The sequence below is a fragment of the Pinus tabuliformis genome, chromosome 4_1 (genome assembly GCF_031772625.1).
Source record: "Pinus tabuliformis cultivar Carrire ecotype Pingquan chromosome 4_1, CPIR1, whole genome shotgun sequence".
NCBI classification, from domain to species: domain Eukaryota; kingdom Viridiplantae; phylum Streptophyta; class Pinopsida; order Pinales; family Pinaceae; genus Pinus; species Pinus tabuliformis.
This window is the reverse complement of record NC_142303.1, coordinates 763153093-763167830: the sequence shown is the minus strand read 5'-3', so window position 1 is coordinate 763167830 and position 14738 is coordinate 763153093. Positions and strand designations below refer to the sequence as shown.

General features: G+C 40.6%; 1 protein-coding gene across 2 annotated transcripts in view; it reads right to left on the bottom strand.

Annotated features, from left to right (window-relative positions):
- Positions 1-269: 269 nt before the first annotated feature.
- The window catches only part of LOC149178397 (uncharacterized), a 169750-nt gene continuing 155281 nt past the window's right edge, over positions 270-14738 (bottom strand). The window contains exon 3 of one of the 2 annotated variants that reach the window (XM_089420333.1): positions 270-680. In XM_089420333.1, coding sequence (XP_089276459.1) covers positions 628-680 — 53 coding nt within the window. In that variant the 3' untranslated portion in view covers positions 270-627. Of the gene's footprint in view, positions 681-5701; positions 6115-14738 lie in introns of those variants that run through there. The other variant, XM_089420331.1, reaches the window with a different exon arrangement.

The following is a 14738-nucleotide window of genomic DNA, read 5'->3' as shown; positions in this document are numbered from 1 at the left end:
CTATGCCCAAAATGCCTAGGTTCCTTGAAAAGGCATATGGTGATGGCCTTGATTAATTTAGAACATAGCTTCTACCAACAAGAACATAGCTTCTACCAAGACCCTAAAGCTAGCTGCACATATACAAATGACAAATATCCGATGGTTGCCCCCACAAATCTTGGATGCAAACCCAAATAGAAAAATAGAGATATCATGGAACTAACGCTTCAAGAAAGATTAGATGTGAAGTCATACAAATATTATATGTGACTAATAGGAAACTTAAATAAAATAAATCATAAAATTAAATCTGTACTCATTAAGTGGAATCTTCAAATATTACATGTTACTAATAGGAAACATAAATAAAGTAAATCATAAAATTAAATCTGTACTCAGTAAGTGGAATGTTCAGATTTCAGATTTCACTGGCAACATTTACACAAACTTTGTATTGAAAATATTTGAGCTTTATTTCTAAGAAAGCCCAATTCATTCATCTACAATCCTTTTGGAAGGATATTAGAGACACACTTTAACTTCATTAAAGGGGTGAATTAAAATGATATTCTTTACCACAGGACTATAGGCTAATGAAAATGTAATAAATATATCTAAGATACAACTGACTGAAAGCTTCATTGATCAAGAGGACTTTGCCTTCAATAATTGCTGCAATTCTCCTTTCTGGTAAGCCTCTGTTTCATAAACATAGAGTTAGCTCACAAGGAAGGACAGACCAAAAGAAAAATCCCCATGCAACCTTCTAAAAAAGTAATCTTATTTGTTTCTCTTTAGGATTAAAAAAAATTCAAAGTAGATATAACCACGTAACCTAAAGTTGCATATAATTATTAATTTTTTTATAACAATGAAATTCAATGATTCAAGATTAAATTTAGTCACTTGAACTGACATTATGTTAAATGGGCAAGGAAACACTACTTTTCCTCAATGTCAAACCCTTCCCTGAACCGACCTAGGACTCTAAATTAACCAAAACCTGGTTGTCGAAGGGATTATGATTGAACCAATTCTAATACGAAAGGATCCTCCAAATAATGCCATGGCTTTGCGAATTGACGGCTCCAATGTTCAGGGACAAGGGCTCTAGCTCACAGAGACGTAAGCCAACATTCCAGCATCGCATACCAAAACCAAGAACACTGAAACCGAAGGCAAGTCTGGAGTCTGGACAAGCAATTTATTTGGAGATGAGTGGAAGGGCCGTTTGAACACAGGGTGAAAAGGGTAAAATAGAGACGAGGCAAAAAGAAGTTTCCTTTGACCGCGAGGGTGTTTGGGTTCTCTTCGCGTCCATACTCCGACCCTGCAAAGATTAAAACCGTCCGTTGAGGATAGATGCTGACCGTCATACGGACTTCTCGTACACCATGCAGAGGCCATACTTCCTTTGACCACACATTGATCAGCATTACCAGTTGAGAGCGTAAGTCTCCACATCCATGGAGGTCTCCACACCTCAGCAAGCAAACAACAGCCTGCATGAGAAAGAATGGAATGAAGTCCCACAGTGGTAATCAAAATAATGGGGTCCACTCCAGGTTAAAACCCACAAGCATGGGCACCAACCGGATTTGACACCAAACATATGGACTCTATGAAAATCTAAGGGATGTGTGCCCTCTTGGCCCACGTCGATACGAATCTTGTTGCATGCCACAACGAATCCGCTTGGCAGTGACAACCCAAATTATCTGTTCTTGGTCGACACCAGGCTTTCCCGAGAGAAATGATACAAACACCGAGATAAACGAACTGTCAGGGTTCCGATCATTTTTCTTTAGAGTATCGGTCGTTTAGAGTAGGCATTTTCCTCTTGAAACACCCAAGCAAAAGAAGAAGCACACTTGGAGAACAAATAGGTTCTAGCAGAGCCCGAAGTTGGTACTGTAAAAGAAAGAATCAGAGAGATTTCTTGCATTTGAGTCATTTGCACAGCAGTAGAAGCTTCTTGACCATGCTTTGTAATCTAAGCCTTGAGAATACATCAATAAAAAGGCTGAGCAAGGCACTTCGACCAGGAGTTTTCCCACCTTCTCCAAGAAGCATTTACGTGCCATCTCTTTTCTTTGTTTTGTTGATGAATGCACTGAGTTCCTCGCCATAGCTAACAGAAACAACTGAAATGATAACATATTAACACAAAACTGTACATTGATTGAACAAACAACATAGAATCTGCATCGATGAATCGTGTTGTTAATAGGCTGAACGATTATGGATCATCTTAGCATCAAAGCAGTTATTCATTAAGATTGTAAAAAGGGAATACCACGGTCAATGCCAACACTATGAAGGAAATTGCAAGGTGGAGAACCAGTTTCAAGAAAAACCTGAGATTGCAACAAGAAGAAGAAAGAAAGAGTCTCAAAATTCAGATATGGGAGACAACTAAAAAGGGAGCAAGTCAGAAATATGAACTTTCATTCTCGAGACTCGAATGACATAGAAGAGTCTCAACATGTCACAATTATCAATAAGCATGTCAGAAATGAACAAGAACTTCATCACAATGTTGGGCATGATGCAGAGGAAGAATATAACACTACCTCATAAGTCAAGCTTGAACTTCGATCAAACACGAAAGGAGAAGGCAAAGTTGGAAAAGGAGAACACTAGTAAAATCCAATCGCAATGTTGGGCATGATGCAGAGGAAGAATAGAAAGCTACCTCATAAGTCAAGCTTGACTTCCAACGAAACAATAAAAGAGAAGGCAAAGTTCGAAATGGTGAACACTAGCAAAATCCAAACGCCCTTCAGAGTCAGAAAAGATTAACATCAAGCCTTGTGCATGTGATATCGATGCCCTCAAAATTAAATCGATGGTAACAACGACCCAAAGTTTATTTCAGCATGCATGAAGTAGTGAAGAGCAAAGAATATCTTTTTTTCAGTTAAGTTAGAAGGTCATGTGTTAACTTGATGGGAAAATTATGTCACTCCTTGAAGACCTGAGAAGGAGCCACTATTGACAAAATGATAGACATTCAAGAATCTCACTGAAATTTCATCTCTATCCCATAGGATATGAAGAAGAGTAGAAGAATCAATGGCACTTTTTTGGTCAAGGCTCAAAAACAAGAAACACCATGCAAGAGTATACCAGACATTTCTCCCAATCATCCAGATGAGTTCATTAAATATTTGGGAGGCTTACATAGCCACATTTGAAGACAAGTGATGTTTTTAAAAGCTTAGACCATTGACGTGGCATGTGTACAAGCACATTACATAGAAGGGAATACGAAGAAAGGGAAATGCAATGGACTAAAGCAGAAAAAGCAATAGAATGAAGCAATGAAGCTACGAAAGGCAAAAATAGAGTGATAAAGAAAAGGCAATGTCTTCTGGTTTATCCCAACATGTCATCCCAAACATCTCTCCTTTCCTAGAATTCATGACCTGAGACAATCGTGGGTGCACATGAATGCAAAGTCCCAAACAAACACTATAAGTACTATAATGTTGATGGCCACAAGGAGGAGAATCGTTGGAACTTGCACCTGAAAATGCATCCCAAATGATACAAACAATGTAAACAGAACCTGTTCGATGTAGATGTGAAACAAATGTTGAGCCACAATTCCAACATCGAAGGTAAGATTACATGTACCTCTTTTCAATGGGAATTGAACTTGAGCAACCTCGTTATCCAAAGAAAAGAGTAATTATTGAACTCTCTCACATAAAGATCCAACTCAAGAAGATTAAAGTCAAATGTCTTTTGACCTCAGATTAGAGCCGAATTTGACATCAACCTAGTTATTTGAAAAGCTTGGATTGGAAATGCATGAACATTTTCATCCATATCCATTAAGAATCAAGATAGGTGAGCCAAGGCATGAAGTTGAGAGTCACCAAGCAATGCAAGTTCAAATTTGCAACAGATGCAAACTATATTGATAAAGTAGAGGCAAAAGTGATTCCATTGGAAATTTGGACATATGCAAAATCATACTTGATAGCCCAAATTTGTATGTGAGGGATGTGGTGGTTACAAAAAGGGAAAACCAATATAGATTGGTAAAAGATGGGAAAGCTCGTGTAGTGGCATGTATAAAGCAATATCGAAACTCTTGCTGATCAAAATACACTAAGCACAAAGGCTGATAAATGCAAAAAGATAGTTTGTATCTCTATTCTTGAGAGAGAATCAACAGAAAGGACAAGAGGAGGTTGAAGCATTGCGATGAGGTTTTGATAAAAAGTAGAGACAATAACTAGAACAATGGATCACTGGTTACAAAGAAATGTTTCAAGAACCTAAAAGATTTGCAACTTAAAAGAGAAGTTGAATACAAGATTCAATTGTTGTTGGAATCTCCATTGCCAGACATCACAAGATTGTATGGGCAATCCTTGTTAGAAGCAGAGGAAAAGAAGAAACAATGATAACAACTATTGGAGCATGGAGCCGTAAAGCGTAGTGCTTTGCCTTGTGGGTCACAATCATCATTACACCCACGAATGATGGAAGCAAGAGAATGTGCATCAATTACCAAGTGCCGAGCAAGATTACAATTAAGAATCATTATCTTTTGCCACTGATTGACAACTCATTGGATCAGCCACAGCAACACAAGCATATCACAAAGCTAGACCTCAAATTAGGGTATTACCATATACAAGTGAAAGAAGAAGACACTCAAAAGATAGCTTTTAAAATGTGACAGGGTCTTATTGAATGGTTAGTTATGCCTTTTGGATTATGTAATGCACTTGCAACTTTGTGTTTAATGAATAACGTGTTGTGTTCCTTTTATATATTCGTTTGTCATAGGTATATCTGCGTGACATTTTGATATTCATCTCTACTTGGTAAGAGCATATCCCACATCTCAAATAAATACTTGACACACTAAAGGGACACCAGTTGTTGGCTAATCTCAAGTGATAATCTGGAAAACAGTCACTGATATTTCTCGGACATGTGATTGGTGGAGAATTGTGTGGAAATTTCATGCACTCTGGCAATTAATGCAAAACTGAAATTTCACCTTCTTCCTAGAAGGTTTCCTAGATCTTAACCCTAGAACTTTCAGCATTTAGGGCTGCTGTAAATTAAAATATAAAACAGCCACGGAAAGATCACAATAATTCACATCAAACAGCCTCAAACTTCCATGCAATTCAAGGAGAAAAGAACAAAGAGATAAGTTTCAGCCCTGTTACGCACCCAAGTGGGTAACCCCTAGGAGAAAAAAATTTTCCTATTTCATCAGCCTGCCACCCAGCAACCCTATGGATGACTTACAGATAGCTATGCCTCAGAGCTCTCCACATGTGTGGTCAATGCTTTCTTCCTCACTTAGCATACTTCTTTAAAGAAAGTGGGTCATCTATTACAACGTACACTAACCATTTCTATAATCATTTGTTTTCATTTAATGCTAAGTGCATTTTAATGTGAATCACATGTTTAACTGGATGATTGACCACTCCCTCCTGATTGTATCCTTATGCCTATGCTTTCCCTAGGAGGTTATTCCCTTTGCCCTTGTAACTTTTTCTGACACTCCTAAATGTTACCAAAAAAAATTCAAAAATTGCCAGTTTATTCCCTAGCCAAATCATCCAGCATATACAGATTTGATGAGGAAAATAGTTCCCATGTATTTTTCTGTGCCATTTTTTGTTTTGAAATTAAATAAATTTAATTTTATAAAATTATATATCATATATATTTTATAAAATTATTTATTTTTTCCCCAAGGAAAAATCACAATTTTCATTAAAATTTGAAAATTACATGTTGTAGATGCTTAAAAGCATATGCTGTAAGGGTGGATTCCCACTGTCAGTATGAAACTATCAAATATATACAATCCCAGGTTGGGATACTGATAAGTTATACATATGGTATGTCTATCAAAAATAAATATCAATATAAATATATACATGAATAACTGATAATATATATGATCGCAGTCATATCTCAGAAAAACCATATAATCAGGGCCTGACTGCCCCATGCTGCTGCTGGTCATCATAGGGTCTATGAAAATATCTGTAGTGTTCCTGATCAGTCTGCTCTTGGATCATCCAGAGCCCCCATGGCTGGTGTGAGGCCTCCTTGGATAATCTATCAGAAACCTGGTTGCACTCCCTGTATATGTGATGACAAGAGATATAATCAAATTGTGTTTTCAGAAGCATAGTCTCATCCAAAATGTTCCGAAGTGTGTGCACGTGACATGCAGATTGTTGGTTAAACCAATTTATGATTAGTTTTGAATCGCCAAAAATCTGTATGCGACGACATCCCTTCTCAAGTGCAAAGTATAGTAAATGTCTGAGTGTAATGAGTTCTGCAAAATTATTGGTTCCATCTCCCAAACCCATCTGGATTCTATATGAATGATGTTCAGTGATATGGAGTAATCCCCCCCCCCCCCAACAACCATGTTGTGCTGAACCATCGAAGTATGCCCAAGGGATGTTCCTGTCTATAATCTCAGCTATGATATTGCGGGTAGTGTGAGGGTGGTCATCATCTAGTATACTGTTATATATAGTAATGAGGTGTGCAGATGCATGTGGCCAAAGTGGAGCGGAACCCTGAAATATAAATTTGTTTCTCTGCAACCAAATACACCAACATATCAGGAGAGGGAGGTTCCTTAGCTTGGTCGGGTGTGCGGCAGACCACCACAATTGCCATGCTTCCATTATATTAGCACCATGCCAACGATTGGGGAGGTGTAGGCTTTCAAGTACATTATGCCATAATGCAATGGTGGCAGGACATAATAGAAATAAATGCTCAATTGATTCTAATGCCTGCTTGCACAATATACACCAGGTTGGTCCGAAGTATGATCGCTTCTATAGATTATCCCCTGTAGGGGCTTTGTTGTGGAGTATACACCACATGAAGAGTTTAGTTCTAGGGGGTTCCTTTAGCTTCCAGAGAGTACTCCACCACCAGTCAGATATAGGGGGCTTGTGAGTAGAATAGATGAGAGGATATCCTTCCTTGGGAGAGTAGGATCCATGTTGTGAGTGTGCCCAAATGAGCTCATCCTCTCCCTCAGTGATCCAAACATGTGATTTAGAGAGTGCACTTATATAGGATTGCCAATCATTGTGCCAGATGTTAGGTATGCCCAATAGATCAGCAAATTTCCAGGATTGATAGAAAATAGTAGAATTGTCCGGATAAACGATGTGAGAAATTCTATTGATACCTGCGTTCGAGAGGAAGTGTAGCAGCTCAAGAGGAAGTTGATATGCATTCCCACATCCCGACCAAGGATCTATGCCAATACGTACCAGATTTCCATTACCAATCCTCCAGGTTAATCCATCACGGATGAATGATAGTGAGTTCAGTACAGCTCTCCAAACTGTAGATATATGTGCTCTGTTCCATGTTGGTCTCCTGATCCAATCAAGTATATGGAGTGGATTAATGTACTTTTGTATGACCACCTCAGTCCAAAGATTCTTTGAAGTAAGAACATGCCAACCCATTTTGCAAAGGCATCTAAATTTTTCATGCCCCATCTACCCCATTTCTTTGGAAGAGCAATGTGATCCCATCTTACCCATGCATATGTGTGGCCTTCTTGTTTCCCTTTCCATAAAAATCTGCAACATAACTGTTGAATTCTATGCAAAATGCCCCTTGGGATCCAGGCCAAAGACATCCAGTACATCGGTGTAGCTTCCAAAACAAATTTGATAAGAGTGAGTCGGCCAGCCCTAGAGAGCCATCTGTGGTGCCATATATTCAATCTCCATTCGATTTTTTCCACAAGCCATACCCAATCAGCGATCTTGTACTGTATGGGCTTGAGTCTAAATCCCAAATATTTTAGGCCATCATCAAATGGGAGTATAGTATAAGGAAATCGTTGATGAGCTGTGAGAGTTTCATTGTGAGAACAACCAACAACAGTCATAGTTGATTTGATTTGATTGCATTCCATACCTGTGGCAAAATAGAAAGATCTAAGGATAGAAGAAAAAGCCATGGTATCACCAATTGATCCATTGAGGAAAATGAGGACATCATCAACAAATAGAAGGTGGGTGAGAATGCAGTTGTTGGTAATTTTGATCCCCTGAAGTCTTCCCTGTCTTTTTTCCTCAGATATATACCGACTCAAACCTTCCATAACCAGCAAGAAAAGAAGGGGAGAGAGAGGGCATCCTTGTCTAAGGCCGCGTTCAGCATGAAAGAAGGAAGATGCAGATCCATTGATAAGTACACTAAAAGAGACATTGGTAATGCAACACATGATCCATTGGATGAAAGCTAAGGGAAAACCCAGATGAGTCAATAGCATTCTCAGGTAAAGCCAGCTAGTACGATCAAATGCCTTTGCTAAATCTATCTTTAGGATCATACCTTTGAGCCTCTTTATCTTGATGGAATGGAGGACCTCTTGAGCAGTACCAACAACTTCATGAATCTGACGATGATTAAGGAAGGAAAATTGTTCTGGAGAGATATGCTCAGATAAAATAGGTTTGAGACGGTTCGCAATAATCTTGGCAATGATCTTATAAATGCAATTGCAGAGAGAGATGGGCCTAAAATCATTGAAGGTCTGAGGAGCATCAGATTTGGGTATGAGAGCAATGAAGGTTGAATTAAAAGCATCATACATTCGGCCACTTACCCGGCATTCTTCAATGACCTGTAGCAGGTCATTGCCAAGTATTTCAAAAAAACAAGATAAAATTCCACCGGCCATCCGTCCGGTCCAGGGCTCTTGTCTTTCTTGAACCATTTGAGGGTACCTTCCAGTTCACCCATAGTTACAGGACTGACGAGGTCCTTTGCATCTTCATGATTGACAAATCTAGGGAACAACCCTGCCACTTTGATAATTTCAGCAAGTGTAGCATCCTGTGGTGCTTTGTAGAGCCGGCTGAAATGAGTATTACTAAGAGTGGCCAATTGATTGAATGAATGTACCCGATGTCCAAAATCATCCTCCAAATTCCAGATAGTATTAATGGTCCGCCGCCCATTTGCAAATTGATGATAAAATTTTGTATTATCATCCCCAGATTGAAGCCAAATGGCTCGACTCCTTAGACGCCAGGTTTCCTCTCTGTCCTTTAAGATTCTGGACCGTTCTGCTTCAAGTTTGATAAGACAATCTTTTGTTTCAGTTGATTCAAATCCATGGCCATCCGCACCAACCAGGTTTGCAAGATCATTTTCAATATCATTAAGGAGGTGATCGTCCCTAGCTCTTTTTTGTCTAGCCCAGTCGATAGTTTTGTGCTTGAGGCAGTGAAGATTTTGAGAAAAAATTTCAATGAGAGTCTGTCCAGGAGTAAGGCGAAATGTTTACCAGTAATCAGTCACCATCTTGGTATACTCCTCATCTTTGAGCCAGGTCGAGTTGAACTTAAAAGGTGCTTTTGGCTTGCGATTTGCACTTGCAATTTCAAGGTAGATGGGAGAGTGATCAAATAAACCTCCCGATCCCACCCATTTCCTGTACAGGGATAATCGACCTAAAAGTGCTTCTTTGATGAGGAAGCGGTCCAGCCTTCTAGCAAGCATAGCCTCACCAGTCCTTCGATTACGCTAGGTAGGTTGGAGCCGAGCCATAGGAATATCAATAAAGTGGTGATCTTCCAACAGAAGAGAAATGGAATCAGATAGAGGATCAACCTGGGCATTGTGACCCCAAGATTCCGCATGTCCAATGGAAAAATTAAGATCTCCCCCCAAGATGATGTTATCAGCAAGCATATATGAAGAATTTAGAGGTTTTTCCCAATATGTTGCCCGATGTAAACATGGGCCATATACATTGATCAGTCTCAGATCCCTCCCAAGATCAGAAGAAAAAATATCAGCCCCAATAATACCATCCCCCCCAAAATATTGAGGAGCTTGATAGCCCGAGGATTATAACCAAAAGCAATACCCCCAGAGCGACCACGGACATCAAGAACATGAAAGTGCCAACCAGATACAAGGGCTTCAAGGGAAGGTATAATATGGTCAATGAGAGCAAGAGTTTCCTAAAGAAGAATGATATCCACCTTCTCGAGTTCGAGCATTCTCCTAAAGGCTAGGCTTTTAGTAGGACTAGCCATCCCATGACAATTGAAAGATAACCACTTCATGGAGAACCAGGGGAAGGAGAGGTCAAAGCTCAAGGGACCCTGTCAAGGGAATGTTGTCTGCCTTGTGCTACATCTAATCCAACTAGGATGATAGCCTTTGAAATTTGAGAGTGTCTACCTCTGGTGGGTTTGTTGGATTTGGGGGGAGGGACAGTGCCAATACCGCAACAGTCATCGCATGAAGATCTGACCATGGAACAGAGGAGGTAAGGAAGGGAAAGCTGACAAAAGAAGGGTTGTGATCACAACTCTACAAACTGGTAAGGTAAAAGACACAAGTGAACCTCACACTTCAACCATCTCATATTCAAAAATTCTATAAAAACTCCTTTTTCTATTTTATACTAGTTTGCTGCAAATTTTCTATTTTACATAGTTAGTAATCCTTGGAGAAAAAAAGCATAAATTTATGTCTTAACCAAGGAATTGATATATTTGTTTTCCTCAATATATTTTTCCATATTTTACATGGATATATCAAGTTTATGTGTGCAGATCTACAAAAAAATATAGTTGTAGCAAACCTTTTATTGCAAATGTGTTGAATTTGTGAAAATTTCTAAATCTAACAGTCAGAAATCCTACTGCAGTAAACTGATTTGCATTACCTACTTGTGTTCTTCATTTGAACCAGTTATTTTCATAAATATTCGGAAAATATTAAATGCAAATACATTGCAGCCTACACCAACATATAGATCAAGTACTGAAAAATAAATGAGACAATCACACAAAGGGCACACTTATTTTTGGACTAAACGTCCTCGGAAAAACCCAATGCGGGAAAACCGGTGCAACTGCTCTAAGGGTTTTCTATTATTAAGCAGTAATTCTGAATACAAATGTTGGTTGGTCTCCCAACAAACCAGAGACAGAGAAATACAATTGCGGAAAACCAGAGTGAGTTTTACCTCACTTCACCCAACATATTCTAGCTAATCCGGCAGCAAAACTAGTTGTCCCCAGCTACAACTGTGTTGCCCCTTCGCAGTAACTGCATGGGCCTGCATAGAGCTCTTTGAGGCTCTACGTCAGCTCTTCTGCCCACTGCGTCAGCTTTCCCAGCTGTTTCGGCAATTCCGGCTCTCTGCATAGAAGACATCTTTCTCCCTCTGCGCTGACCCTTCTGGCTCTGCGTCAAGGCTACGTGTGCCTACACTGGCCCAGCGTCAGCTCTCCTAGCTACTGCGCTGCCTCCACAAGCTTCTTTCCGCCTCTCTGTTTATATTCCCGAACTATCCCTACCCCTCAGCTGCAAGATATCCCCAATCAATTTCCCTCCTAAGAACTTCTCATCTCAGAAAATCGATTTCCTCAATCTCTCTGTGTCTTCTCCAACTGACCCCAAGCCTCCAGAGTCCATTTATACTTTTCCTGTTGAGAAATCAACGGTCGAGATTAAGTCTCTAATCAACAGCTATATTTAAATTAGATTTGATCCTCGTCTCTTAGAAGCTTCTCACCCATATTTTCATTAATACCCATTAATATTTTAATTTTCCTAAGTTTAGACTTAGGAACTCCATTAAAAATATTAATAATTTTAATAAAATACAATCCGGGTGGAATTTCACCAAACGATTTCTGGGTCTTGGAGATCTCATGTGTTCTAGCCGTCCACAAAATTTCGAAGCTAGAGCACATCCAATTCTACCCAAAAATCAACACTCTCTCTTAGCAAGGAATGTGCTCTAGAAATACTTCCCAGCAAAAGTATCACACTGATCCACAACATCGTACCTCTGCATTGTTGATGCTCGGCCTGTTGCCCCTCATCTACTACGTTGTTGCAATCTATATTGCTGCCCATGACAATGTCACTGTCACTGCTACATTTGTATTGTAGCTCCCTCTCAATATGATTGCATCATGTTGCCCATAGCACTGCCACTGTTAATTGTTGCACTGCAACTCAGTTGCTGAGAAGAAACTGAAAAATTCACCCAAAAGCTGACACGTTGGTCAGTCTGGATGCCCCGTGACGCTGAAGCTACCTCTGCTGCTAATCTATGTTGACCCTTGATGCTATTGCATTGCTATTGTATCTGCTTTGTGCCTCCCGCACTGCTCAACATCTACTGTGCTGCTTCAAACTTTGGCACTCTAGCTCTGCCACCGTCGCTCCATTATCCCTCGCACCAACTGACTCCCATCATTCCGCTACTGTCATTAAGGGCTCCCATAGCCATATGTGATCCAAGAGCTTGGGCACCTCAAGGATCATGCCCCTCATGTAGTCCTCCCGACTACAGCTCAATATCGCCCCACCTCTTCTCTAGAGGTGCATGAACACTCGTGGTGCAATCATCATCGCCACCCTCTTTGTCAGCTTGCATTGGAGCAGCCTTTGAGTCAGACTTCTCTTCATTGCCCTTCTTCTGAGGGCACTGTGTGGCGAAATGACCCATTTCTCCACATTTGACTTTGGATATGTCCTTTTTCTTTCTCTTTTGTTGCCCTTGTTGTCCCGCTGATGCGAGAGCTACATCCTCCTCTTCCTCCTCCTTGACTCTGATCCCTTTGTTGTTGCTTCCCGCCTTAGTCAACCGTCTAATCTCTTCCTGTCGAAGAGTTGCCCACATCTCCTCCCAAGGAAGAGAAGCCCTACCCAAGATGCTCTAGACAAAGGTTTCCCAGTCTTCAATGACTATATTCAGGGCAGTCCTGACCATGAATTCAGGATCTGGTGTAGCCCATACGAAAGTTAGCTAGTCAAGGATCATTTGCAATCTAAGAAGGAGGGGATCGATTTCTTCTCCCTTCTACATCTGAAACTGTCTCAACTGACTCTCAAGCAAAATCTTTCGCTGAACGGAAGTTCCCTCGTACAATGTGATCAAGGCCTCTCACATTTCCCTTGATGTGTCCTTATCAACAATACGTGGGATCACATGATCTTTGACCCCGTCTAAGTTCATGCACTTTGCTTTTTCCTGAGCCTCCTCGTACTTCTTGAGAGGATCAACATCAACTGGAATAGCAACCGTCTTCGAGGCTTAATCCTTGATGCGATTTATATCCGAAACTGCGAGGATCCTGTGCTTCCAGATGACAAAGTTGGATGCTCCATCCAACCTATCCTGATCCCTCAGTTCATTAACGACCATCTCTACTTAAATGAATGTCGAACTGGTTCTCTTCTCCCTCTTTCGCTGCTACCCCAACAAAACTTGGATCTGGATTTCTTTGGCGCTAGAAATCCTTTAAGGAACAAGCTCCCTATTTCGATTTCCTTCACGGAAATCCTTCTGCGAACCACTGTCGAACCCCCCTCTCTGATCTCTCTTTGCTGCTGCTCAGCACTGGATCTAAATTTCTTGGCAAGAAATCTTTTGAGGAACTGATTCCCTCTACTTTGCTTCTGCCCCACTAGGTATTGTTCTGCACCAACAGAATCAGCACCCCACCAGCAACTCCAGATGAAGTCTGTGCTACACCTCTAGCCCCGACAAACGGAAAAACGAGACTCAACAGTCTCTGCGCTGGCCTAGTAATCACTGCGCTGCCCTCTGCAGCAACAGCATCACCCAATCAGGCTGACGCAGGCTCTACGTGAGCCTCCCTTGGTGACTGCATCACCCCTCCTCTGCACTCTCAGCCAAAAACTGTGTTGTCTTCAGCACAGATTTTCTTTTGTCCGTTCGTCGATGGCTTCAGTCCTCCTTAATCTGCAATTTCTCTAATACCATGTGAAAAATTTTGAATCTAACAAGTCATAAATCCTACTGCAGTAAACTGATTTGCATTACCTACTTGTGTTCTTCATTTTAACCAGTTATTTTCATAAATATTCAGAAAATATTAAATGTAAATACACTACAACCTACACCAACATACAAATCAAGTACTGAAAAATAAATGAGACAATCACACAATGGACACACTTATTTTTGGATTAAACGTCCCCGGAAAAACCCAATGCGGGAAAACTAGTGCAGCAGCTCTAAGGATTTTCTATTATTAAGCAATAGTTTTGAATACAAATGTTGGTTGCCCTCCAGGTAAACCAATGACAGAGAAATACAATGGCGGAAAACCTGAGTGAGTTTTACCTCACTTCACCCGGCAGATTCAGGCTGATCCGATGCAAAACTGGTTATCCCCGGCTACAATTGCGTTGCCCCTTCGCAGTAATTGTGTGGGCCTACATGGAGCTCTCTAAGGCTCTGCGTCAGCTCTTCTGCCCACTGCATCAGCTTTCCCGGCTGTTCCAGCAGTTCTGGCTCTTTGCATAGAAGACATCTTTCTCCCTCTGCGCTGGCCTTTCTGGCTCTGCATCAAGGCTGCGTGGGCCCAGACTGGCCCAACATCAGCTCTCCTGGCTACTGCGCTACCTCCACAAGCTTCTTTCTGCCTCTCTATTTGTATTCCCGAACTATCCTTGCCCCTCAGTTGCAAGATCTCCCCAATCAATTTCCCTCCTAATAACTTCTCATCTCAGAAAATCGATTTCCTCAATCTCTCTGTGTGTCTTCTCCAACTGACCCCAAGCCTCCATTTATACTTTTCCTGTTGAGAAATCAATGGCCGAGATTAAGTCTCTAATCAACGGCTAAGATTAAATTAGACTTGATCTTCATCTCTTAGAAGCTTCTCACCCATATTTTCATTAATACCCATTAATATTTTAAT